This window comes from Saccopteryx bilineata, chromosome X (assembly GCF_036850765.1).
Source record: "Saccopteryx bilineata isolate mSacBil1 chromosome X, mSacBil1_pri_phased_curated, whole genome shotgun sequence".
NCBI lineage: Eukaryota > Metazoa > Chordata > Mammalia > Chiroptera > Emballonuridae > Saccopteryx > Saccopteryx bilineata.
In genome coordinates, this window is record NC_089502.1 from 134120103 (window position 1) to 134147778 (window position 27676).

The window sequence follows — 27676 nt, forward strand, 5'->3', positions numbered from 1 at the left end:
CACAGAAGCAGCAAGCATTTAGTCTACCAACTCAATTTCTACCTCTGTGGCCCATTCACACAAATCAACGGATCTCGCATTCTGAACCTCTCCCTCCTTTCAAACCCTCTGCCCCGAGACAACCTGTCATTACTCCACCTGGGGAACCTATTCAATTCCCCGACTTCATTCCAGTTTCCTCTTCACAAAGCAAAGGTGCGATGTCACCCTGTCTGGAAGTGCCACTGCTCTCCCTAGTGCCAGAACACTCACACCTGACTGCTTTTACGGTAACTTTCACACACCGGCTAGTTACACAGGGACAACTTCAGAAACGTTTAAGACCTTAGGCTTGGGCTCAGAATACCTGGGTTTGGGTTCAAGCTCCTCCACTTACTAGTTGTGTAATTTCAGACAATTTATTAATTTCTCTGTGGTTTTTTTAAAAAAAAAAATTCTGTAAAACAGATATAACACTACCAACTTGATGGAGTTATGAGGATTAAATTAACATATGTTAAGTGCTTAGAACAATGACTGGCAGAGCAAGGACACCCATTGTTAGCTAGTATTACTTTATTATTTGGATACTCACAACGTTCTCCCAACAGAACGATTCATCATGGAGCACAGGCACATGTCCTCAAAGTCACAGCATGTAAATCTGACTCACTATGTACCTGGACACGCAGATACAACAACCATCTCTTGTAAACAAATCTGAAGTACCAAGCCTTCGTACAAATACTGGGCTTTAAGAAATACTGAAATCGAAGACCAAATTGCAAATTTTGCTATTTTGCTTTAGGCAGGGACTTAATCTCTCTGTCCCTCAATTTGTGAACCTGTCAAGTTCAGATAATATCTACTTCACAGGGATGTGAAGACCAAATGACATAGTATACACTCAGCCTCATGTCTGGTCCATAACAGGCACAGCATAAACTTTATTTCCTTTTGCTTCTTCCCAAAGATAAATAAAGTTCGTGCAACATTTTTGTAGCCAAACACTGACTAGATTTTGCAAAATTCGTTAATATAATTTGGTAAATTCAAAATCCTGCAAAATAAATTTACTGAAAATGAACCCTATTTATATTTTATGATAGAAAATTCTTGATAACGTAAGAACAAAGAGCCACCTGGTGTTTATAAGACATTTTTTAGACATTAAAGACATTTCCCAAAAGTCACTTGCAGATTCTGCTCCCAAGGTAAATGCGTTCACTTGCCTTCCACTTACCTCAATGGTGAAGGATGAACACAGCCTCTCACCCAAAAACCAACTGCAAGAAACACACAGCAAAAGAGGGCAGGTTACAATGAGGCAATTCCAAAAATTTTTTAAAACAAAACTGTGTGTCAGTACACTGAACAGTTTGTAAAACCCCTATGGGGCCCTGGCCAGTTGGCTCAGTGGTACAGCTTCTGCCTGATATGTGGAAGTCTTGGGTTCGATCCCTGGTCAGGGCACACAGGAGGAGCATCCCTCTGCTTCTCCACTCCTCTTTCTAGGTTTTTTTTCTCTCTCTCTTCTCCTCCTGCAGCATGGCGCTACTGGAGCAAGCTGGCCCTGGGCACTGAGGATGGCTCCCTGGCCTCCGCCTGAGGCACTAAAATAGCTTGGTTGCTGAGCAGCAGAGCAACCCCCCACACCCCCCTTCCCCCCACCCTCCTCAGGGCATGGGCATGGCCCCCTAGTTGGCTTGCAGGATGAATCCCAGGGGCATGCGGGAGTCTGTCTGTGCCTTCCCCCCTCACTGAATAAACAGACAAACCAAAACCCCCGTGAGGTCTCAAAAGCAGCACTTCTACAGTCTGGGAAATTTAAGAGGTCAAAATCTGCCAGACAGGGGACAGCGCTGCCTAAACTGTATGCCATCCCTTGGCCCTGAACTGAGCCGTTGAAGTCACGATGTAGAAACATGAAGCCAGGTTAATACCCGGAGCAGTCGGATTCCCGGAGAGCCCGGGAGGGAGGCAGGGAGCGACCCCCACAGAACAGACGGCCTTAACCAAACGGGGTCAACATCGTCCTTTTCTTTCCCTCTTATGTATCTGCGTCATCTCAACCTCGGAAGACGTTGTAACGAAACAATTCGCTATCTTATCCATTCCTTTTCACAATCATTTCCCATATTTCTACAGAACGTTGTGTCACTGCTGCTCAGAGCCAGGAGAGGAGGAGGGGAGCGGGCAGCAGCCGCTAGGAGCCCGGGCAGGGGGCTCGCGGCGCCCGCCGCCGCCCGAGGCGTGGGGCCCGCAGGGGAGCCCGGAGTCCGAGCCCGAGTCCCACCCGCCTGGGCGTCCCGGCCCGTCAGACCCGCCGCCGGAGCGCTGCCACAGGGAAGGGGACCGCGTCGCCCAGGAAAGCGGTGCTTTCTCTCCCTCTCCTCGGGCCCCCCCACCCCGCCCCGCAGCCGTTAGAAGCGCTCAGTGGGTTCTCGCCCACAGCCCACAGGAAAGTTCCACGGGCGGGAAAAACGCCGCCGGACAAACCTGCTAACAAGCCCCGCCACACCGGCCTCTGGAGGACGGGGAACCGCTGGCGATGCCGGCGGCCCGAAGAGTCAATGCAGACACTCCTGACCACTTGAGATCTCACGGGATGTCCAGTGGGATCATGTGATGCGCCCCCTGGCGCCCCACGCACGGTAGGGACCGCGCACGCACACAAGCGGCCAGTTACCGAGCAATCCCAAAGGCGCATGCGCAGTCCTTGGGGCCTGAGATGTTTCTAATTTTTTTTGAGAGAGGCAGGGAGAGACAAAGATACAGGAACACCGAGCTGCTCCTGTAATGTGCCCTGACTGGGGACTGAAATGGCAACCTCTGTGCTCCGGGACAATGCTCCAACCAACCAACCAACCAACCAGCCAACCCAGCAGTCTGGCCAGGGCCCCAAATTCTTCAGAGTGCTTGATTCACTCACTCCAAACTACAAAACGCCTGAAAATGCCAGATCAATATTCACGCTATCTACTCACAATCTTTAAGTTTCAGATGCTACTGCTGGAACATATTCTTTAAAACAGGGGGTCCCCAAACTAAGGCCCCCTGAGGCCATTTATCCGGCCCGCCGCACTTCCAGAAGGGGCACCTCTTTCATTGGTGGTCAGTGAGAGGAGCACATTGACCATCTCATTAGCCCAAAGCAGGCCCATAGTTCCCATTGAAATACTGGTCAGTTTGTTGACTTAACTTTACCTGATCTTTATTTTAAATATTGTATTTGTTCCCGTTTTGGTTTTTTACTTTAAAATAAGATTCATGCAGTGTGCATAGGGATTTGTTCGTAGTTTTTTTAAAGTCCGGCCCTCCAATGGTCTGAGGGACAGTGAACTGGCCCCCTGTGTACAAAGCTTGGGGACCCCTGGTTCACACCATAATCTCATGACTCTAACATTGATGGCTGTGGCAGAGCTCACATTGTTCAGATCTTGTATATCCACACAACTAGAACTATGAGTAGGAGCAGTGAGATTCCCAGGGCAAGGAGCTAATAGAGAGATAACCTCAAATTTCCATTTACAACTGGAATCACAATAGAAGGAAAGAAATTGCAGACAGGGTAATCCGGCAAAAAAGAAAGGAAGGAAAGCAGGAAAAGAAGGGAAAGAAAAGGAAGGGAGGAAGGGAGGAAGGGAGGAAAGAGAGAGAGCAGACAGACTAGGCCGTCAGGCCGCAGGAGCTCCGCCAGAGTAACCTCGCTGACCCAGGGGAGAGGGCAGCCCAGCTCTCAGCACCCGCCCCGGGCTGCGCGTCCTCGGGCTCCCGCCCTCCCGCCGCCCCCACCAGTCGCCAGGAGCCTTCTGGCACCTGTCCCCCGGGCACCTGACACACCAGTGCGAAGCCCGCTCCCACACGGCGCCTCCTCCCGAACCGATATTTCACTCCCCGAGGGCCCTGCGCCGAGTCTCAGCCGGAGCGCACGGAGCGCACACACTCAGCCCCGCGCCCACCCGCGCGCCCGGGACCCCAGCCCGGCCCCACCCACCGCTAGAAGCTGCTCGGGAGGCTGCTGGCCGAGCTTCGAACCGGGCCACGGCCGGACAGGATCGGCCCGTCGCCGGACCCGGGGGAGCGTGCGGGGCGGCCCCACCGACCTCGAGGGCAGTGCGGGGGGCAGGGGACCCCTGGACTGGGGGGCCCGGCTAAGGCCCGACTCCGCTGGGCGGTGAAGGGGAGTTCCTCGCGCCGACGCGGCTCCCAGACGCCCGCCCGCCCGCGGACCACGGCCAGAGCCTCACGCCAAGGCTCCGCCTCTCCGGTCCTCACGGGACACGGCCCCCCCCATACCTAGGGTCTCCTCGACGCTTCCTGCAGCGGTCACCGGTCCTCACACCGCTGCTGCCACGTTTGAGAAGCCGCGCGCGGAGCCCCAGCCCCGGGCCCTGCGGGCAAGCCGTTCGTCCGCGGCTGTCTTCGGGCCGAGCTGGGATCCGCTCATGACCCTGCGCGCACAGACACCGCGAGCTTGGGAGAGCCCTTGGCAGTTTAAAAAAAAGCCAGTTGCAGCCCCTGCACCCACGACAATGGGGGGACCCTAACTGAGACCCCAGGGTGCACATCCAGTCCCGTCCCGGGAACTCGCTCCCGGGGACCACCGCCTTCGACTCTGCGCCACCAGCCACCCACCCCGGCCACACACCCAAAAGGCACACTTCCTAGGAACTGACACTCTCCCTGCTTCAGACCCCCTCCCCGACCCCGCCCCGGAGCCCCGCCGCCATTAAAGGCGCTCAGTGGGTTCTCGCCCACACCCGACAGGAAAGTTCCACGGGCGGGAAAACGCCGCCGGACAAACCTCTTCCTAACAAGTGACGCTCTGGAGGACGCGGGAACCGCTGGCGACGCCGGGCGCCAGCAGGGTCAATGGCGAAGACCCTCCCTACCGCTCCAGGTGTCACGGGATGTCCAGCGGGATCACGTGACGCGCCGGCCGGGCCCCCCACGCACGGCAGGGACCACGCACGCACAGGTCCCCTACGCAAGCGGCCAGTTACCAAGCGATGCCGAGGGCGCATGCGCAGTCCTTGGGCCGCGGGGTGTTGCTAGGGGCACAGTCGGGAAAGCGGCTTTCCTTCCCACTGCGCAAGCGCACTGCCGACCTCCCAGGGTTCGGTGCCAGGAGGCTGGTGCGTGTGGAACCCCGCGCTGTACCGCATGAGCGCTGGCGTGAGCCCACGCCATTTTCCGCGGCTCGGAGGGTTCGTGGAGGCCGCTCGCGGGGATGGGGCTCTAAGGCCTCCCCGCTGTCACTAGCTGGTTCTTTGAAGCTTTCTTTTTAATGTCATTCCCCTTTCCTCTGTGACGCGCTACAGACACGCAGCGCACAGGGGTCCAGGGTGGGCTCTTCAGCACTGGGATTTGAAAGGGGAGGGGCGGGATCTTAGCGATGTCGTTTGGCGATCTGAGTTGGGTACAAACACCGACCCTGGACCAGATTTTCTGAGTTGGAACCGCAGCCCCAGCGCTCTATGGCTTTGGGCAAGTGAAGTAACCCTCTGTCCGTTAGTTTCTCCATCTGCAAAATGGGCACAACGTCGGGAGTACATGAGTTAGAGTAAGCAAGGTGCATAGAACAGTATCCGGCACATGAATTTGCTCTGTAATAAAGGGTACCTGACATTATTTAACGGCATAGAGTGTGTGTGTGTGTGTGTGTGTGTGTAGGCTGCCCATCTTGGGAAGGAGGCACAGTCCGAGTACTTATCAGAAGCAAAGCTGAATATTTCAAAGTAAAGCCAGAAATCTTTTCCCAACCCAGAGAGGAGCTACAGGAAAGCATATCCAACATTGGAAATGTGATTTTTTCCTCTCAAATACAAAGCTGGATTGGAACCCATTACAGAGACAGTATTATTATTGTTATTATTTTGCTCATACTTTTGCCATAGCAGTTCCTCTTTATGTCCAGTTCCCTATAAAACGCTTGTGTCTGTGAAACCCCAACAATACAATTATATAACAATGAAGAGAGAAACCAGTTAATTGCAGTCACGTTTATTTGCAGTTTCTATACACACTTTCTAGGTAATTTAACTTTTCTGGTACATTTTTTGAGAGGGGTTCACAATGAAACTGTCACCATTTTTACTAAAAATAAATACAAGATTTAAAGTGTTGCACAGCTCTAAAATATACAACGGCTTGAATTGAATGTAAATGTTGAAAACATCTTACAAAAGAAACCATTTTTGCACCAATTTAAAAAGTTCATATTTACAAATAGTACAAAAATACAAAATGGATGCAAGTCTATAAATCATTGTCTTTTGGGAAGGCATGAACTGGTTCTAGTACCAGAATAGTTACACTGTAACCTTCTTCCGAGTTTGAAATCTTTGTCCTGATCTCATTATCTAAGTCAGCCACCACTGCAGCAAATATACTCACTCACTGACCTTTGGCAAAAGCAAACAGTGTGTTTTGTTTGCTATAACTAGTCCACGTCCTCTACTTAGCCAAAACATTTTTTAAAAAATCCAAAAGGAAAAAAATTCCCCGCACACAACATAGACATGTTGTATAAACACAAAAGAACAAAAAATTAGCATCAGTGCAAACAACAGAAGAAAAGTTTGATGTTTTTGCAATACCTAATGTGTGTACCCTGCTTCAAGATGGCAGTGATGTTGAAGACAGTCCTCTAAATCTTGGTCTTACATGCTGTGTAATAAAACCATGTAGAATATTCCAGAAAACCATGTAGAATATTCCAGATTACTAAGGAATTCCTTGCTTTTTAAATTCAGTTTGTTACTCAATACTCTTTTCCACAGTGAATTAAAATCCATCTTAATTTGTTTTTTTTAAATCTATAAAATAGAAAAACTCTGCTATAGACTTATAGAGTAAACAAAATAAGTAAAACTATATTATAAGGGTTAGTTCTGTGATCATTACATACAGAAGGTATCTTATTGCCTCACAATTCAAGTCGATATGTATTTTAAAATATGCATGTACCATTACTTAAATTAGTGTCAATAATAAAAAGGTGACATTTATTAAAGCCAATTCATGTTTTCTATTCAAGATTTAGAATCACTTTTAAAGCCCACATACCTTTCTTTACGCTTAAAAATCCCCTACATAAAGCTATACTGCAAACAAACTGCTTTTATGAAAATTACAAAAGACCTCCTATTGTGGTTGGAAATGACTGTTTCTTACCACATTTGTCTAAAAACTTTATTTTTAAAATTTTGCCTACTGTACTTTTCAAAGCATGAGAAAAAGATATTCATGTTCCCAAGTGGTGTCAAACCATGCTGGTTTTCTTAGCCAATGGGTTCCAATGAGAAATAATGGTCCATTTTTTTAAAACCCCAAACCTTTTTCTTTTAATAAAAGTATAAAACTTTGTAAATGTTCAAATGTACCCTTTACCCGGTAGTTTATCAATCCCAGACAAGAGCGTGCATATGCACACACGTAAGCACACACACACACACATTCTCCCTCCTCTACCCCACCACCCCCAGCACCCATTTACATATAAGGATGACAAGAAATTGAGAAACACAATTTGATAGTGAAAACAAATAGTAGAAGCCAGACTTGTTTTTTTCTTTCCACAAAAACAAACAAACAAAAATCCCAACAGCAATCAGATTCTCTAATTATCAATCTGTAACATCTTAGAAAGTGTTTCTTTTGAAAGACAGCATCTTCTCAGACCAGGCTTTCTCCTTCATCTTGCATGAATTAAATCAAAACCACACCCCCTTTCACACATCCTGCTTTCCCAAATACCACGTGCATAAGCTAAAGCCGGCTGCATATCAATTGCTTGGTGACTCTGGTATGTACTAGCGTTCTGATTGCAGTCTCTTCTCTTATAGTTCTTAGTTCTTGCCACTTCCTACCTTCTCCCATTCAAAACATAGTCTAAGTACAGAACTGCTTATATTTCTGACATATTTCAGACATTAGCGTCAGTTCATGTTAAAATCAGAGGTGTAAAAATTACTTGCAGATTTCAACTTGTAACTACATTTTTTTTCAGTTTTAAGACAAGAAAATTCAAGTAATTTCAAGTAATTCGGCTTGTTTCCCTGCCTTCATTTGATCAGAGCACTTGCCCTGACATTTCCTTTCCCACCCTCCACCCCTCCCATTTTGCCATCAAGCAGATATAGTAAAATCAGACAAAAACTCAATTGTATGTAGCCTTGTGAACCAGAGCTGTTCCCATTCCCAGCTTAACAGCGAATATAAATAATGCACATACACACACCTACTTCCCAACTACATTGTTCACAGTGTCATTTCTGTTCATCTTTAGGTAGCACGAGTCTCATCAGCACAGAGAGAAGCTTCACTGAAAAGTCATTGCAGGTATTTACGAATAAATCAACAGCTCTGTGGCATGCTTGTGTTTTATTTTTGTCAGTTAAAGAACCTGGAGCTAACTGCCAGACTGTTTAAGGAGTTTAAAGATTATAGTCATTAGATTTTGACTATTTATGTCCCAGTAGCCTAATACAAAACATAACCTAAAATTAACTAGTTTTCCCTACTCATTCTCTTTAAAGCAATCCATTGAAAACTTAAAGTTTAAAGGACACTGTCAAATACTGTTGTTCAGGGCTTTGCGTTGAGAAGGATGATTTCTCTTACTGATTTAAAAAATCAAACGCATGCTTTTCATTCTGTCCAAATTACCACATGGCAAATCATAGCCATGTGAGTATTACTATTAGCTTTTTTGGTGCTGCAATTTGCTACAAAAATGGTTAGGTCTGAATTCATTATTTTAAATTAATCATATTTCAGTATATGACATCAAGATTTCCTTTACTTCACCAGTTTACAATTCACATATGAGGTTTATCACTCAGAAATTATATTGGTGGACATTTAAATGTGGTATTTGATATGAAAATGGTATTCACAGAATACAGTTATACACTTTTCCTGTTATGTTCTATAAAGAGTTGGTGTGTGGTAGATAATTGGCCATATGTCCACTCGTCATTGATCAATCTATTTATACATTTTTATCAAAAATATGATATTTACATGTGTGTAGTTCTTCTAAATTTCGCTTTAGTTCACTTTAATGTAAAAAATACCAAACCTCCAGAGTAATTTCATCTTCTTAAGAATTATGACAGTAAGGGTTTTGTTTTCTGAACAGGCAGCTCTGGGAAAACTTTTTTCTAGGTTTTATGAAAAGCAGACATTTTTGAGTTCTATATTATCAAACAAAACGACATTGGATGAATCAAAATAAGCTAAAGAAAAATATGAAAGACATTGTAGCTATGTCAAAACATGGAAAATAATCAAGAAAGACCAAACCACCTTCTGTTTCCCCAGCAAATATTTAGGAATTCATTGGTAGTAAGTGATGGTACCCTGCAATGTGCTTTTCCCTAGTCTTCTGTTCCCCGTCCTCATATGACTAAGGGTTTTGGCTCTTGACATCCAGCCTGGCACAGGCCATCTAAGTTGAGCTCTGGGAGGATCGGTCATCATGCGGGCTCCCATCGGAATTTTCCGTCTCGCCCTCAGAGATGGCCTGCATGGGCGCATTGTACAGCCTGCAGCGGACACTGTAGCGGCTGCTGCTGGCTGCAGGGGGGGCCCGGGAACGTCCAACCCTTGCTGATGCTGAGGTGGCAAAGTTCTTTGAGGAAAAGCCTTCTGCATTAACTCGTGGGGAGCAGGGCGAGAGTGGGGACAATGCTTCAGCGCCAGGTACCCCCTGGTGTGCCTCATGGGTGCTTTGCAGGGACTCAGCTGTGAGCTCTCCAGGAGGTTTAGGCAGGATGGGACTCTTCAGGATCTCAGTAGCAGACATGCGGTAACTGGAATCTGAACGACTGCCTTTCTTGAGGAGTAGCAGCTTAAACTCTTCGTTGGATGTGTTGGACTTTTTAGCATTTCGGTAGATGAGGCCAGGAGACCTCTGGCTGTTTGGGGTAGTCACACTGCTGTTGGGTGAAGTAACAGAACCAGTGCTGTTACTGCTGCTGCTGCCAAGGGAAGCTCTTGATTTGCTTCGAACAGACATATCCCCAGAATCTTTTCTTCCAAGTACTTTCCTCTTGGACCTTTTAAGAAAAGGAAGAATCTCAGTCCAGATACATTTAAAAAAAATTTTCCATTGATTTTGGGGGGAGGGGAGAAGAGAGAGATAGAAGGACATCAGCTCACCATTCCATTAGTTGTTACATTTAGTTGTGCATTCGTTGTTTACTTCTCGTATGAGCCCTGAACTGGGATGGAGCCTACAACCTTGGCGCACCAGGATGATGCTTTATTTACTTAGCCTCCTGGCCAGGGCCAGATACAATTTTATGAAACAAAAAGTGTTACGTTACATTCACACATTTTATTTTAAGTAAGAGGAGGGAAGGTGGTGAGACAGACTCCCGTATGCACCCTGGCCAGGATCCACCCAGCAACCCCTGTCTGGGGCCAATGCTTGAATCAACTGAGTTATTCTTAGCACCTAAGGATAGCACTTGGACCAACTGAGCTATTCTCAGTGCCCAGGGTGACCCTTTAACCAGTAGAGCCACTGGCTGCAAGAGGGGAAGAGGGAGAGGAGGGGGAGAGGGAGGGGAAGAGAAGCAGATGGTTGCATCTCTTGTGTGCCCTGACTGGGAACTGAAACTGGGACATCCATATGCCGGGCTGACACTCTGTCCACTGAGACAGCCAGCCAGGGCCAAACATCTCTTTAAAGACTATTTTGGTACACTCTATCTGATCAGATACTAAGTATTAGGGCTGTGGAGATGAGGAGTAAAATACAGTCCTTACTCTTTTAACACAAACAGCCTGAGAAAAATTGTCTCATACCCATTAGACATAAATTAGGTTCTAGAAATGACCATTTAATATAAGAAAATATTGCTAGCTGACTCCTGGTTAGAGTATAGATGGTGAAGGAATATAGCTTTCTCATATTAAATCTGTCTCTCCAATGCATATTAAAATGCTCTGATGTCTTGAGTTGGCTTCTAATAACTACCAAAGTAGATGGAGCTGTGGATGGAATAGTATTAGCCATAGGTTGCTGGTTGACTGGCTTGGATCATGAGTGTGTATGTGCATGAGTGAGAGGGGTACATTATACTATTGAGTCTCCTTTTAAAATTTCTCCATATAAAAAGTATCCTTAGATGAATTTTTAAATAAGTCAATCCATTTTGGGTTGAAGATATCATTGTCCACAGCTGCCTAGGAACATCAACAGTGTATTTATTAATCAGTAAGCCATCTTTATGTAAGGAAATGAAAACCTAGACCATATCTGGAGCTCTTAAAACTCTGTATACAGTAAAATATCAAGAAATCAAAATCATTCTTAAGAAGATACAAATCAATGGAAATGTATACCATGCTGATGCTGATGGATAGGGAGAATTAACATCATTAAAATGTTCATACTACCAAAATAATCTATAGCTTCAATGCAACCCCTATCAAAATACCAATGGCATTTTCCACAGAACTAGAATAAATAATCCTAAAATTTATATAAAACCACAGAAGACTCCAAATAACAATAGCAATCTTAAGGAAGAAGAACAAAGTTGCTACTCAATATCAAACTATTCTACAGGGTTCTAATAATCAAAACATCATGGTACTGGCATAAACAGAGCTCAGAAACAAACCCATGTTTCTATGGTCAATTAATCTGTAACAAAGGAGGCAAGAATATACAATGGAATAAAGACAGTCCCTTCAATAAATGGTGTTGGGAAAACTGTACAGATATATGCAAAAAAAATATATGAAACTAGACCACACTCTTACACCATGTACAAGAACAAATTCAAAATGGATGAAAGACTTAAATATAACACCTCAAACCATAAAACTCCTAAAAGAAAACACAGCACACTCCTTGATATTGCTCTTAGTAATATTTTGTTGTTTACATCTCCTCGGCTAAGGGAAACAAAAAAAGATAAAATAAACAAATGGGACCACATCAAACTAAAAGATTTTGTACAGCAAGGAAACCATCAATAAAACAAAAAGACAGTCTTCCGAATTGGAGAAGATAATCAACAATGATACATCTGATAAGGAGTTACTATCCAAAATTTATAAAGAACTCATATAGGCCCTGGCTGGGTGGCTCAGTTGATAAAGCATTGTCTTAGCACACCAAGGTTGCAAGTTGAATTCCCAGTCAGGGCACCTACAAGAAGCAATCAATGAGTGCACAAATAAATGGAACAACTAAGTGGAAGAATGAGTTGATGCTTCTCTCTATATATCTCTCTCTGTCTCTTTCTCCCCCTCCGCCTCCCTTCCTCTCTTTCTCTTTCTCAAATCAATGGAAAAATTAAAAATAAATAAATAAAATTAGGAACTCATACAAGTTAACACCAAAAACCCATCCAAGCCATCCAGTTAAAAAATTAGCAGAAGACCTGAATAGCCATTTCTCCAAAATGAACATACAGATAGCCAATAGGCATGTGAAAAAATATTCAATGTTACTAATCATCAGAGAAATGCAAACTAAAACCACAACGAGATATTACCTCATAACTTTCAGAATGGCAATCATGAATAAATCAACAAACAAGTTTTGGTGAGGATGTGGAGAACAGGGAACTCTTGTGTACTTTTGGTGAGATTGCAAATTGGTAAGCCACTATGGAAAACAGTATGGAGGTTCCTCAAAGAATTAAAAATAGAATTACCTTATGACCCAGCAATTTCACTTCTGTGTATTTATCCGAAGAAATACAAAACAAAAATTCAAATACATATTCGTATCCCTAAGTTCATTGCAGCGTTATTTACAACAGCCAAGATATGGAATCAAACCAAGTGTCCATCAATAGAAGAGTGGACACAAAAGCTGTGATACATGTATACAACAGAATATTACTTGACCATAAGAAAAAACGGACTCTTAGCATTTGTAACAACATGGGTGGATCTAGAGAGTATTACACTAAGTGATATGGCAGACAGAGAAAGACAAATACCATATGATTTCATTTATATGTGAAATCCAAAAAACAAAATAAATGAACAAACACAGAAATCGACTAAAAGATACAGAAAACAAACTGATAGTTTCCAGATGGGAAGGGGATTGGGAGGGCTGAATGAGAAAGGGAAGAGATTAAGAATTACAAATTTGCAGTTACAAAATAGTCATGAGGATGTAAAGTACAACATAGGGAATATTGTCAATAATATTGTAGTAACTCTTGTGTGGTACCAGATGGGCATTAGACTTATGGGGGGATCACTTTGCAAGTGATATAAGTGACTAACTACTATGCTCTACACCTGACACTAATATGATATTGAATGTCAACTTAACTGAAAAAAATAAAAATAGAAATTGTATAAAAGTTAGAATATAATATGCATGTATAATGCATGGGAAAACATGGGGAATGTACATATTCCATATTTAATGGCAGTTATCTTAGAATGGCGGGATTTCCACTTTCTATGTTAAATATTTATTTCAAGTTTGAATTATTTACAATTGAAGTTTAAGTTACATTGCATTTGCAAGCATAAAAAGGAAAAATTAAAAATATTTCATTTTAAAAACAAAATTATTCTTGTCATTTTACTGCACATGCATATATACACACATACTACACAGATGCAAAACTATGATTACTTAACTCAAAAAGTCTACCAAACCTAGGTACCCATCATCATATTATTTCTTCTGGTAAGTAACTCAGCGTGAGTTAGTTCATTGATAAATATTCTGAAAATATATAGGGTAGAGAAAATGTCAGCTTTGCGATTGAAGGTCAGCCTGATCTGGGCTCACTGAAATCTTTGTCGTTATCATCTTGTATATGCCATTGGCCAGGACTCTAATAGGGTGGGAGTTTCAAGCTAACGTTCGTTCTTAGCATCTACCATATTCTAGGCACTAAAATGTCATTTTATCATCAGAACTGAGAATGTGAGCTGTACGTTCTCCATTTCCAGTAAGAGAATAGGTACGGAGGTTTTCACTGACAGGCTGGGCAAGAAGGGGCAGCACTGGGATTCCATTCTAGCTCTGACCCCACTGTTTATGTTATGTCCACTACTCCCGTCACTAGCATGTAGTTTTCGGGGTAAGAATTTAGCTCTTTAACTTACATAGAAATTTAGTAACTTGTCCTAAGGTTGAAGATAAAGTGGGATGACAGGAATATTATCAGAGCTTAGACTACACACAGGGGCAAGAAAAAATAAACTAATAATTCTTCACTCTGCAAATGGAGCAGTATGCCTGCTAAGGTACACACAGAAGGCATTCCTGATTGGCTCTTTTAAAACAGTTGTTGAAGAGTAGCGCTCCTTTTTTTATGGGAGAATCACATCAAGAGAAAAACCAAGGTCCCTTAAAAAGTAGAATTCTGGGAAGTACAATGGTAAGCTGCTTCCAAAGAACTTTTTTTTTTTTTTTACAGAAACAGAGTCAGAGAGAGGGATAGATAGGGACAGACAGGAACGGAGAGAGATAAGAAGCATCAATCATCAGTTTTTCGTTGCAACACCTTAGTTGTTCATTGATTGCTTTCTCATATGTGCCTTGACCGTGGGCCTTCAGCAGACCGAGTGACCCCTTGCTCAAACCAGCAACCCTGGGTCCAAGCTAGTGAGCTTTGCTCAAACCAGATGAGCCCGCGCTCAAGCTGGTGAACTTGGGGTCTCAAACCTGGGTCCTCTGCATCCCAGTCCGACACTCTATCCACTGTGCCACTGCCTGGTCAGGCTGCTTGCAAAGAACTGGCTTCAAAACATAGAACTTCCTGAAGAAGAAAAGATAGTCCCCAAGTTTGTTTGTTTTTTCCCTTGGGAGTCCCATCTAAGTCACTGAGGCCTAGTGGAATAAGGCAGTGACGGTAATGAAAGGAGTAGGCACATCATAATTGGATAGCTCAGTCTGACATGGGTTCCGTTTCCAAGGGCTAGTTCCTGGCCTGCTCTTCACTTACAGGTTGTAAGGAGTCTTCTTGCAAACATGGGCACTGACCACCAAGGTATAGGGGAAGCATGTGAAAGGGCGGCACTGACCCAACACTGTTCCGGAAAAGCAGTCCAGAGGACATCCCCTATTCATGGGATATGGAGCATTCATTTTTTTCCTAATCTTTTTTTCAATAAATCTTTAGGTGTGACACAGGTTAACATAATTACACAGGTTTCAGTCGCCTAATTCTACAACACATCTCTTACACTGTATTATATGTTCACCCTCCGAGTCAAGTTTGTGAAGCAAAAATGGAGCATTCATCTTAGAGAAGGCCAGTTTTAAGATATAGAAAGAGAGAAAAAAGGAAACAGTTACTCGTTCTGAGCTATGATATGGGCAGTTTTTTATCAAGTACAGTTTTATAAATGTTTGATTTTTAGAGAGAGAGGAAGGAAGAGAGACAGACAGAAACATCAATCTATTTCTGTATCTGCCCGACTGGGGATCGAACTGGCAACCTTGCATGTTGGGACAATGCTCTAACCAACTGGCCTATCCAGCCAGGCATAGGCAGGTTTTTAATACACTGTCCTGTCTCAAATTAGGGGCTCTGTTTAGTGAATTGACTTACATTTATCTCTGTTAATACAGGATTATAGCTTTGAGCATATCTTTTAGGTTCAAGAAATTATTTAAAAGTCAGAGATTGCACCAGAGTTTGAGCTTTGACTCTAAGTTATGTAACTACACATTGGGTTCAAATAGAAATTTGTTCCAGAATGTCTTTCCTAGGGAGAAAAAAAAATTTCCCTCAGCAGTTAATGAAAGTCTCTAAATTGAGGTCAATCTAACTATATATAAAGACTCATAGTTCCCAACTTGAATGCAAGGTTATCAATTTGGTTTAGAAAAATAATTTTCTTTGCTTGATTTTGTTTTTCTGCTGAATACATTAAAAGCACACAAGCCTTTTCCATATTTGCATTTGATGAGTAGCACTATAAGTAGCAAAACCTTTCATATTGTTGCCTCACCTGTGAATGGCTGCAAATAAATCCTCAGTTGTTCGAGGTTTGTTTGGAGACACAAACACACCTTCTGTCTCAGTCTGAGAGTCTTCACTAAGTGGTGAAATCATAGAGTCATCACTTGGTGACGATTCTTAAGTTAAGAACAAAAGCATGTTTAGGAGGAAGTTACCTGGCATACTGCTATGCTTTACTGACCCAGAGAACAAATAACAGTCATCTTACCGCCCTTTTCAAAACAAGAGAGATATCTGCCCATTTGACTACCACATTTTCTACTAATAATAGAGTTTAGTGCCTATGCTTATGGGATAGATTAAAGTTGCCATGATCTGAAGAGGGAGGATTTTTCTGTGTCCTCTTTCTATATGAAATGGCTAAACAGAAAAATAAATTTAAATAAATAAATAATAAATAAATAAATAAAATGAGAGAGATATCCATAACAGCTTAGTCCCTCAATAGCTGTAGGTTTTATCTCAACTGTTTTAATAAGTGAAAAGAAATGGAGACACCCAACACCCAGGGCTGTACCATGTTATGGGGAATGCAAGGAAGAAAATTTTCAGGAAAAATATCTGGAAGTGCCATGAGACCCCTTTCCATAGTGACAAACTGACCTTTCAATGAAACCTCATCCACACTTCCTTGGGTCTCCTCTGCTCCGCTGTTATCAGAGGCACTTTTGGCTGAAATACCTGATACAATATTTCCCTGTTCGAAACATTTTTCAGGGCGTAAATTTGCAGTTGATAGCTCTGCTTCATAGCTGATATTCCCAGGCACTTTGTCATGGTGGCGGCTCATCCCAAATTGATACTTAAGTTGATTGCTTCTGTCTATGGTTCTAGTTAGTGAGTTTGACTGAGATGTGAGCACATCCACAGATTCAGGGTGTGCAACTTCCTCCCTATCTACAGAGGATACCTTCTGGCCCTGTGCTAGGGCTCCGTCTGGACCAGCTCCATATTGCAGTATGTTACCATCCAAATCATTTAGGCGGGCAGTAGAGACCCCCTGAAATCCTTCCGTGGGAAAGTCACAATTTTTACTTGGTGTGTTTTCTGGAATAGAATCACTCCCCATATGTATTTGGTCTTTTGTGACACTTGAATCTAGAAGATTGCTACCAGCGGAGGTTACTGTTTCTAGATCACAATGATTCTTCACATCAAAAGCACGGTTTTTTTCTAGCTGTAGTGTATCAGGTCCCATCTGAACTGCAGAGGAGTCTAAAAAGGACAATACAGTGTCTTCAGTGGAGTACTGACGCGATATTGATTTCCTAGATATATGCGGCCTAATCTTACCTGGAGACAGGCCAGCCATTGTGAGAGTGTTTTGCTCTAAGTAGGGGAGTTCCATACTGTTACTTTCTTTTTGCTTGACTTCTTCAGACTTACTGATAGACCTCAGGTTAACAGATTTCAGGACTGTTGGTGTAATTGCAAGGGATGGTGGAGGATTTGACCTTAGTGTTTCCCCTACTGTGTTATGCTTATTATGACTAAAAATATGCAATGAGTTACGGTGGTGGAATGGTTTATTCAAGACATGAAGAGCACTTAGGTCAAGATGTGTAGGAGGTATAATTGGAAGTTCCAGATCTTTACTTAGTGACAGAGCTCCATCTTTTAAAGAGGGTTGCTGTAGTGAAGATTTCCTCTCTGGGACTTTGGGTTTTCTTTTGCTACCTCCAGGAGACAATGGGCCAGAAAAGAAAGCTGTGGGGAAAGAGGATGTTGGTGTTTCAGACTGGCTTGAATAGCCACTTGATGGAGATGCCAAGCCAGCCAGCTTCTCTGGTGAAGCCAGTTTAAACTCATTGTCAACAGAAGGAAGGGATGGGGTGGTGGCTCTTGATTCTGACTGGGATGTCTGGGATTCAGAGCTTTCTGGAGATTTGATGCATTCGATAACTGTGGTACCCGTAGCAGTGCTTGAATTAGATAAAGATCTATAAGGATCATTTGTTTTCAAGTCATTTAGAAGCCAGAGGTCTGCATAGTGTGCTGATTCAGCACCTTCATCTTTGAATGGTGGAATTTCTGAAGTGTCCAACTGAGGTTCCTTAATACTATGTTCATTCTGGTTAATCCAAGAAGGTTCCTGCTTGGTGGAAAGAGTGGTATTTTCCATTCGAGAAGGCGTGTTGGAGAAATCAAGAGGCAGTTTCATTTCCCTGGAACTGTGAGGCAGGAGCTGGCCACTGCTAGTCTTTGGTTCTTTCTTCTCGGAAGTGTCTGCATTTCCATTGGACTTCTTCAATGATGAGCTCCTTTTAGGTGGGGTTGGCTTTGCCTTTGGTTTCCTGAAAGAGATGCTTGGTCTTCCCTGCTTCCTGTGGTCTAAGTAGTCCTGCCAGGCACAGTCCGGAAGAGTAGGAGGAACTCCAATGCCCTGGCCATTCTCTGGGCCCAGGGTTGTATAGTGGCAGATATAACTCTTAGTCCCTTTGAGACCACAGTCAAAGTGCATGGAGGTGTAGTATCCTTCTGTGTCTACTGAAAAGTGAGAGCTAGTGTCTGCTTTGTCTGATGGAGATTTTTCCAGAAAGCTGTCATAAGTGGCCATGCTTGTGAAGCTTGGGCAGTCCAGGCTGTCTGCCTTGGGGCGCTCAGGACTAAAATCGTGGTGGCAGGAGGCATCATGATGGTGGTGTAGGTAATTCCACTCACTGTCACTTGTGTTGCTATTATTGGGGTCATCCAGAAGATCAGCCACAGTGGAGGTAAAGGAGTTTGCCCGGTGGCCTCTCACTTTATCCAAGTGGTCACTGTACTGCTCTGCCACGAAGACACTTGCATCCTCATTAGCATGAGGGGCCGTGTTTAGTGACAACTCTGAGTCACAGTGTGAAGAGCCAGTGAGGGGAGGAGAAGCTGCAGGAGGGATTGTCTCTGAGGTCTGTGAGGGGCACGTGGAGCTGCTTCCACTCCAGTTGCCACTGGATGACTGGTGGTCATCTTTCTGGTCCATGTGGCTACTGAGGAGGACACCAGCTGTGGAGATGCAGTGGATTGGGCTCCCAAAGGTATCTGAGTTGGAGGAGATGTCACAACTGCCAGAGTCAGCAGCCACTCGGGACAGACGTGACCTCCCTCTCTCATTTAACTTGTGCTGGGGGCTGTGAAGATGTTGAGAACAGGCCAGGCCCAAAGCAGGCTGGTGTTCCTGGGCACTTGGGCTGCTGGGGGCCTCACTGCAATCATTCGTGGTTCTTCCTCGGTCGCCCACGAAAGGCTCTTCCTCTTCATATGCTGAGGGTTTAGGACCCACTTTGGGCTCAGTGTCTCCGCCTCTATTGCCCTCCCTGGGAAGGCTCCGAGATCTCGTGCGGCTGCTCACTGCAGTCGGAAACATGGTGTCACCTTTGTCTGCCAATGCAGAAATGTTGCCAGCAGAATGGGAAAGGGAAGCTGCAATGCTTTGACCTCTTTGAGCTCTGATCCTCCTTCTGGATGGAGCAGCAATCAGAATGTCCTCAGTTTGGCACTCTGAGTCCCTGGTTCCAGACCTCCTATTGATAGTGTTGGAAGGGTCTGGATTTGTGTGCACGATCACATTCCTTTCCCTGGCCACAGGTGATTCATCTGAATCTAGGGCACATGGAAAGTATAGTAAGATATTTTATACAGCAGCAGACTAACAGACATTCTGAGAGACTCTCACAAATCTGGATGCTAGTATGTTGGATCTTTTTCTTACATAAAAAATCAACATATAACATTAGGAGAAAGTTAAAATGCTTTGGAAGTTTAGATATAGGTATAGATATATATACACACACACATACACATATACTAAGAAAATATATGCTTTTAGACCTTTTGTTAATATTGTCTCTTCAATGTCAAATTACTTTTCCCCAATAAGTGACTACTATTTTTTTAAACTCAAGTTTATTTTATATTCTTGGCCACTATTCATTTTTATTTTGTAATAGAAACATAATGAAAAAGTCTTAGGATTCACTGTAAGAATTAAGTCTTATTTACAAGAGATGATGCCATAATAACAGTGATAATTAACACAGGAAGTGATATCCTAAACACATGGAACAGAAAATATCTCATCAAGGATATCATGTTATCAATATTCATTATTTAATTAAGTATGCTTGAGAAATACCTTTCTCAATTATTAATGTCATAAAAATATGTCTCTCTTCAAATAAAGGTATACTTTTCTAAATGAATCTTTCATTGAATCTTGCTATATTTTATTCATAATTTCCACCTTAATAAAACTTTTAAAAATTATCAAAATTAGCTGAAATTACATTTCAGCCATAAGAACTAAATAAATTGGCCTGAATTATAAGATCAAACCTTCTCAGTTGAAGAGAGACTTAAAAAGTCATACTACCTGACTTGCTAAACACAAAATAAATATACACACCATTTCACAACCTTTACAAGTTGCAGCATTGTCTTTTTTAAAGGAAGCTGGTTAAAAACCAGCTTCTATTTCCTCTCCTTAAAACTGGCACCCAACAGAAGGTTAACCATTAACAGTTTTATACCACACCTATTTCTTGTTGGACTCTTCTGGGGATACCAGAGATGGTTTTTCTCCTCCTCAATTTTCGCCTCCTCTGTAGTACGGACTGTGAATGAACAAGAGAGCAGCGTATGCTGGCCTCTCTGTCAAAACCAACTCCTGCAACCCACAAATAAATCTCATTAGCTTTTAGAAATGGCAAACACATTTTCATTTGCTTGGAACACAGTGATATTTATTGAAGTAAAGGAAGAGTTTGAATTAAGCCTGTGAACAAATATAAGGGAGCCCTTATTCAGATCTTATTTAAATTATGCTGCAATACATGTTAAGCTTTGCTTCTGAATGCGGCTCTCCACAACAGCTTGAACTGCCAAAAGTAACAAGCAAAGAAGGAAAATCAAAAGAAAGAGGACAGAAAAATAACAACAAATAAATACCCTCACAGAGATGACTCCTTAAGGATTAAACCTTTAGTTACTAGTATTTATTGGTCTATTTCTGGGTTCTCAGAAGCTGGTATCTTTGCATAGTAGAGCCATAGCCAAGATGTTAAATTAGTTCAGCTAACATATCTCTTCATTCAAAGCATCTTTGTGAGTATTTTACTCTCTACCCACAATGCTCAGCTTCTCGAACATACACACATGCTGGGAAGAAACAACAGCCTAGATAGAGACTGGTTTTTTGAAATCATCATATAACTCTGTCTACTTTCTTCTACTGACTAAATTGGACACTTTTTGGTTTAGCGCCAGCGTCTTATCACTATATAATAAAAATATAAGGCAGTACCCAGTTCTGAACATAAGTGGATCTACCTCCTGTATCAACTCAAGCTGGTATTTCTAGTCTTCACAACATGTGTCTATTTGATTTAGTAAACACAGGGGGCAAGACCATGATACCTGTTAGTTTTTCCCTCCATAACCACGTTATTGATGCACAACATGCAGTCCTATGCAATCTAGAGTGTTGAGGGAGAGGTGAGAATGCAAACTCATCTGGCAGGCATGCCGTGGATTTTTCAGAGTGAGCTTTGCCTCAGGAAGACATAACACAAGTGTTTTGGAATTTGGTTGTCTCATTTATCCTGATTGATAAGCATGGGGTAGGATGGCATATTAAACCTTGTTGAGCTACATAATGAAGCAGTTTGAGTTTTGCTTAGCATCACAGTGACAACAGTTTCTAGAACTCACTTTGAAAAATCTGTATATGAGATATCACATGATGAATAATTACAATGTTATCGGATTATTTGTACTAATGGAATTTACTTTCTTAATTCCAACTGAAAAGTAAAATTCTAATCATAATAATTCTAATCATAATAATTATAGAACACATGGCTTATAGACACAGACGTTTTGTGTCATATGGCTATAATCAACAACTTGCTCATTAAAGCTCTTGAAATCAAAAGATAATCTAGGCTTTAGTCTGAGAGTCCCTGAAATAAAGCAGAAGGAAAAATCTTCACTTTTCCTGAATCACAAGATCCATAATCAGAGAGCTAAATTTGAAAACAAGATTTTACTTACAGTACCATGAAGAAAGCAGGTGTTGCTAATAATCAGATGTCCCTAGAACTGCAAGTTAGTTTTCGAGGATGTCAAATGATCCATTCTGAACAGCTGAGCTCCCCTAATCCAGCCCATTTAGATTATGGAGATCAGATAAAATGCACATTCTTAGAATACTTGATCTTACAAGTTGAATAGGTCATCAGGAAAGTTAACCCCCAGCTCACAAGCAGCTGATCAACTAGAATTCCTTTTTGTTGCAGAAAGGAAATAAACATGCTGATCCCAGGTTATCGTTTGCTCCCTACTCTGTGTGACAGAAATTTGAGTGGGGTTAATAATAGCTATGTCCAAAATGCATCTTGACTAACATGCATCTTTAGTCATCTGGTACAAGCATGAAAATCAGTCATAATATAGCCATTTTGAAAAGTTCAATACATAAGCAAGTTAAGATATAACTATTACAGATGTTTTAAAAAAGTCTAATAAGTACATCATTTAATTTCCATCTTTGAAAGTTAGACTATTTTGTACTATTATTTTACTTACAGAGATTACCAGATCCAATTCTGGAATTTAAATTGCTGCCGATAAACTGTTCCAGAAAAGTCTGGCCAGCTTGCATTCAGCCTAGACTAATGTTCACACCCTTAATACACAGGAGCAGGAAAGCAGAATGCAAGGAAGACAGGCTTGCTGGTTTTAGAGTCGAATTCATCTAAGAATCCATATATTTTTAGGTCAAAAATCCCTAAAATCACCGCAAAATTTTAAGCACTCATTTAAACACGCCTACCTTCATCCAAGGAAGCATGAACACAGATTTTATACTTGGTCTACTCTACAGGATCATTACTTGCAGTTTTAGGAACCTGGTGTTTGCTGTTTTCTTTCTTGTGGTGTCACACATCATTATCACATGATTAATCACTGCTGCTTTCTCCATTATTTCAGTCAGCTATGGCCAAAGAACTATCTGGTAATTTTTTTTTCCAAAAAGAAACTCTCCATCATTTACATAACAAGTGGCCCAGCAAAACATATGCAAATTTATGTTCAAAACCTGACAAAAGCATATTAAACATCTTCTGGGTTGTATTCTGATAAAAAGATCTTACTTGTTCACAAAGCAGTATTTTTAATTGTACCCCCAGCAGCACAGGTTTTGAACATATTGAATACACAGAATATTCTGACCCAATTGCCCCTAAGAAAAGAACAGAATGATACCAGTAACATTGATGGGAATAATGCAAGAAGAAATCACTTGAGCATCTTGTTTCATCTTCTCCTCTGGTGTCGGGAGAGGCAGTGCTTTGCTCCAGTTGGTCTGCTTGTCCAGTGTCGAAGGGATATTGTGTACTGGGTTTTTTGGCCTCTGCCCTAACGTGACATCTGAATCTTCATCCTCTGGGGGATGGGACTGAAATGAAGTACATGTGGACTCAGCCATCATGGTTTATACATAAACACACATATAAGGAATTTCACAGTTTAGTTAAGAAAGATTTGGTCAGAAAAAAGCTTTTAGGTCAAAGGAAGAATTCTTAGAAGTAGTTAGTGAACACAACTAATTGAAAGTTATAATTTCAGTAGTCAAGTGACACAAAAAGAAAAAAATGGGTTAAATAAACATATGTTTCAGGTCAAATGGAATTAAGAACAGAGACAAGGTAGGCAAAAGTCCCCAAACTTCAAACTGAAGAAAAATGTTAGTCTCTAATCCAGTGAAAGGTAGATCCACTTTCTCGATACCCATCTTGCCATAAATTCGTATTAAACATCTTGAGAGCCCTAGGTGACTATGATCAAAGGGAGAAGATGGTTTGGGTGCCTATGAAACATTTTAAAAATGTGCTAGAAAGCCTGGAATCAGGAGACATATCACCTGAAGGACAAGCAAACCTAACCTGAGAGGTCAGATTAAAATACAAGGAATTAATTTTACTGCAGGACTATGGTGTTGTGAATAACATTTTAAAAACCTCGTATATACACAGAAAGGCAAAAATTGAAGACTTTCCCCCCACCAACTATAGTGAAAAACATAAATGCTTTGGGGGGGGGGTTCAAGTGTGTTTCTTTTTCAAATTCAGAAGAGTAAAACAATCTTATTTTCTTTCAGCTTTGCAGTGCTAAGCTTTTCTTCCAGCTTTGTAGTTAGGGGCCTTTTCTATTTGACATTTGCAAATTCTCCATCCAAACCTTTGATAGATATCAATATTGTCTGACTTTGATTTTAGGATTGGGTTCCTAGCCCAGATTATTAAAAAGGCTCCATCTCAATTTTGAGTTTAGATTATTAATAATTTTACTCTTATTCCAGTTAGATTTTAATAATATTCTGTCCTAAAATTAGGACCATTAAAATTTTTTCTCATTCTCACATTTGGAAGAATTATACCCTGTTGACTGAGAGGATAGCACATATTGTCAAATGAACTGTTCTTAAGTCCCCTTAAAGAGAAAATTCTAGAGCCAGTTGTTTAAACTTATCCCAAGCATTTGCTTACCTTGTCACAGGTATCTGCAGAGCCCCCTAAAACACCCAAGAGGATATGATTTCCTCCTTGAGAAAAATGTATTCGCAATGAATGTTTTAGTAAAAACATTGCAACCTTCTTTCTCTCTTCAGATTTTGTGCAGATTCCCAGGGAAGTGAATAGCTCAAATAAATTTGGAGTACAAAAGAATTTGTTTCCTAGGTAACTTCCAAAATGGAAAAAAAAAGTTTGGTGCAAGCAGAAAGAGAGACAGAAAGAGAGGGATAGAGCGCAAGAGCTGGGGAGAGAAACCCCCACCACCAAAGACCACATTTTGTAGGTGATTCCTTCCTTGAATAACAATGGACTGGGGAACAAAGAAAGAATAATGACCTGACTAAGGCTCTGACCTGCAGCCAAAAGCACGTTTTATTTAATGATAACAGGGACAATTGACTGCCAGAGAATCAGTCTGTCCTGTTGTCTTTTTTTCTTTTTTTTTTTTAAGATTTTATTTATTCATTATAGAGAGAGGAGAGAGAGAGAGAAGGGGCAGGAGCTAGAAGCATCAACTCCCATATGTGCCTTGACCAGGCTAGCCCAGGGTTTTGAACCGGCAACCTCAGCGTTTCCAGGTTGACGCTTTATCCACTGCGCCACCACAGGTCAGGCCCTGTTGTCTTTTTTTTGACTTGAGAAGCCAAACCTTTATAGATTTGATAAATACAAGGCAAGTTGGGATTTCTTTCCTCTGAACTATAAAGTCCAGGAGCAGTGTTAGGTGATGCCCATCTTGAACAGAGCCTTATTTGCAATTAGGGGTGTATGTGTCTGTGTGTGGGGGTACGTGAGTGAATGGGAGAAAAGTCAATGGTATAGCTGTCTAAATGATATTTTACTCAATTCAAGTTAGGAAAATACCCACTCTTTAAATTGATTGAAAAGAATACCTGTTAGTTAGTTAGAAACAACAGTATGCCATGAAGTTAAAAGAGAAGAAAGTGAAAATGTCTTGAGAGAGTGGGACAGAGTGCAGTGGAATGTTCTCAGAACCAGTACCTTTCTACTCCATGGGGTCATGTGGCAACACTCAGTGGGGGAGGGCGAACGGGTGCTGTTAAACTATGAACATGAAATGCAAAAAGAAAAAAATCAAAACATGCACACAGCATATAGTATACCCTGGTTAAGCCAACTCTATGATATTAATGAATGAATATAATGGGATAACACCCTTCCTTCCTTCCTTCCTTCCTTCCTTCCTTCCTTCCTTCCTTCCTTCCTTCCTTCCTCCCTCCCTCCCTCCCTCCCTCCCTCTCTCCCTCCCTCCTTCCTTCCTTCCTCCTTTATTTTATGTGAAGTATCATAAATAGTGGTTAAGAGCACAGACTCTGGAACTAGACTGAGTTCAAATCCTGGTTCTACCAATTATTTGCTGTGTAACTGGGACAATTACTCGACTTCTCTAAGGTCAGTTTCCTCACCAGTAGGATAAAGAAGTAATAGTATCTACTCTCCAGGGCTGTTTTGAGGATTAAATGAGTAAATATAATAATAGACTTAAAGAATCCTGACACATAATAAGCTCTATATGTCAGCATCAGCTACTACTGCCATTATTATTATTCTTACTCTGTAGTTATAAAAGATCTGTGAAATTATTTTTGCAAATTGTAACTTTCTATATTTTAGATCCCAATCCCAATTGCTAATCTGAGAAAGACTGAATTACTTGCTTTCCTTAGAGAGAGTTTATTTTCCTATGATTTACTTGAGAGAACATGTCCTGTGTATAAATTCCTCCTCTGGACTGTTAAAAAATTGCCTCTTCCTTATATTCATAGATGGTATTTGAATACAGGGCCAGTTTTATGGGGATATGGCCTGTGCAGTCACACAAGACCCCACACTGAGAAGGACTCCACACTTGGTTTAAAGCTGTCACTGTCTTGAAATTCTTAGTTTTTGAACAAGGGGCCCTGTGTTTTCATTTTGCACTGGGACTCACTAATTATGTAGCTGGTCCTGTTTGGAGAATAATCTGGTAACCAGAATATGCTTTTCAGGATCTACTGAGAAAGACATTAAAACTCTTTTAAACTCTAAACCATGTCAGCATTGGATTCAATTAGGCCTCTATTACAGCACTTTCCATGTAGCATTGCTCTAATAGAACATGAATGATCCCAGATGTGTCTTTTTCATTTATTAAGTTACAAATTCCTAGAGGTCAGGAGCCATATTTCATTTTCCTTTCAGTCTTCCATGATGCCAACAAAATGCCTCCTCATTGTAAGAGCTCTAACAAATTTATCTGTGAACTTGAATGATACCAGTTCTATGTTTTTTTTTTTAAGTGATGAGAAACCCAAATAAAGCAAGGGGCATGCTCAAGATCTCAGAAGGAAGAGGCACCACAGAATTCAGGAGAACTTACCATCTTACTGTAAATAGGTGAAAACAAATACAGGAAACCACAAGCAACCCTTTGTTCCACCGGAGGCTCAGTATCGACATATGCAGGTTCTAGTTATTCTTAAGCCTATGGCATACATGAATTTTTGGGGGGGAACACTCAAGATCTAATACTATTCTAAGTTTCTAAATTTTAATTGGCAGGATTGCTCATTAATTAATGCTATATTCTTAGGCATAGTTGACTTTGATCTAGAAATTATTAGACAAATGATTTTGTAGAATCTATGGCTCCCCCAACTGAAAGTGATCATTGTATAAATTTAAAAGAATTTATTAAATTTTTAAATTTATTGTGTTAACATGGATTCAAGTGTCCCACTCAATATAACACCCTCAACCCCAACAACATGCCCCCATTAAACCCCCATTGCCCCCCCATCTCCTTTCCTCCTTTCTGCTGTCCTTCTATTTGTATCCATGTGTTATGTATATATATATAATTTGGCTAATCCCTTCACCTTCTCTCATTCTGTCCCCTCATCATCCTTCCTTCTGAGAAAGTAATCATTTTGATAGATATAGTGTATGTGGCCAAAATTCAGACACTTAACCTGGCTCTCTCATAAGAATCAGTCACAGATAGGGATGTGCAGGTCTCAGGTAAGACACAGGGGCATACAAAATAGAAAGCAAACTCATGGAAATAGGAAAAAGTGGATCCTGAAAGCAAAGCCTACATGGTAAAGGAATTTGTTTCCAACAAACCAAAGGCTTTGATGATGTCTCGCGAGAGGATTTCAAAAC

The 27676-nt window shown here is 41.9% G+C and overlaps 1 protein-coding gene and 1 non-coding gene across 5 annotated transcripts in view; one reads left to right on the forward strand and one right to left on the reverse strand.

Moving 5' to 3' along the window:
• Window positions 1-5969: 5969 nt before the first annotated feature.
• Window positions 5970-27676, reverse strand: part of NHS (NHS actin remodeling regulator) — a 353377-nt gene continuing 331670 nt past the window's right edge. For 3 of the 4 annotated variants that reach the window (XM_066249261.1, XM_066249260.1, XM_066249263.1), the window contains 6 exons: window positions 25514-25576; window positions 23202-23394; window positions 20470-20601; window positions 16560-19538; window positions 15946-16072; window positions 5970-10046 (listed from right to left, as the gene is read on the reverse strand). In XM_066249261.1, the coding sequence (XP_066105358.1) occupies window positions 9437-10046; window positions 15946-16072; window positions 16560-19538; window positions 20470-20601; window positions 23202-23394; window positions 25514-25576 (4104 nt within the window). In that variant the 3' untranslated portion in view covers window positions 5970-9436. The remainder of the gene's footprint in view (window positions 10047-15945; window positions 16073-16559; window positions 19539-20469; window positions 20602-23201; window positions 23395-25513; window positions 25577-27676) is intronic. The other variant, XM_066249262.1, reaches the window with a different exon arrangement.
• LOC136318028 (small nucleolar RNA SNORA29) lies at window positions 16191-16330 on the forward strand. Its single transcript, XR_010727999.1, has one exon. It is a non-coding gene; the product is annotated as a small nucleolar RNA SNORA29 (small nucleolar RNA).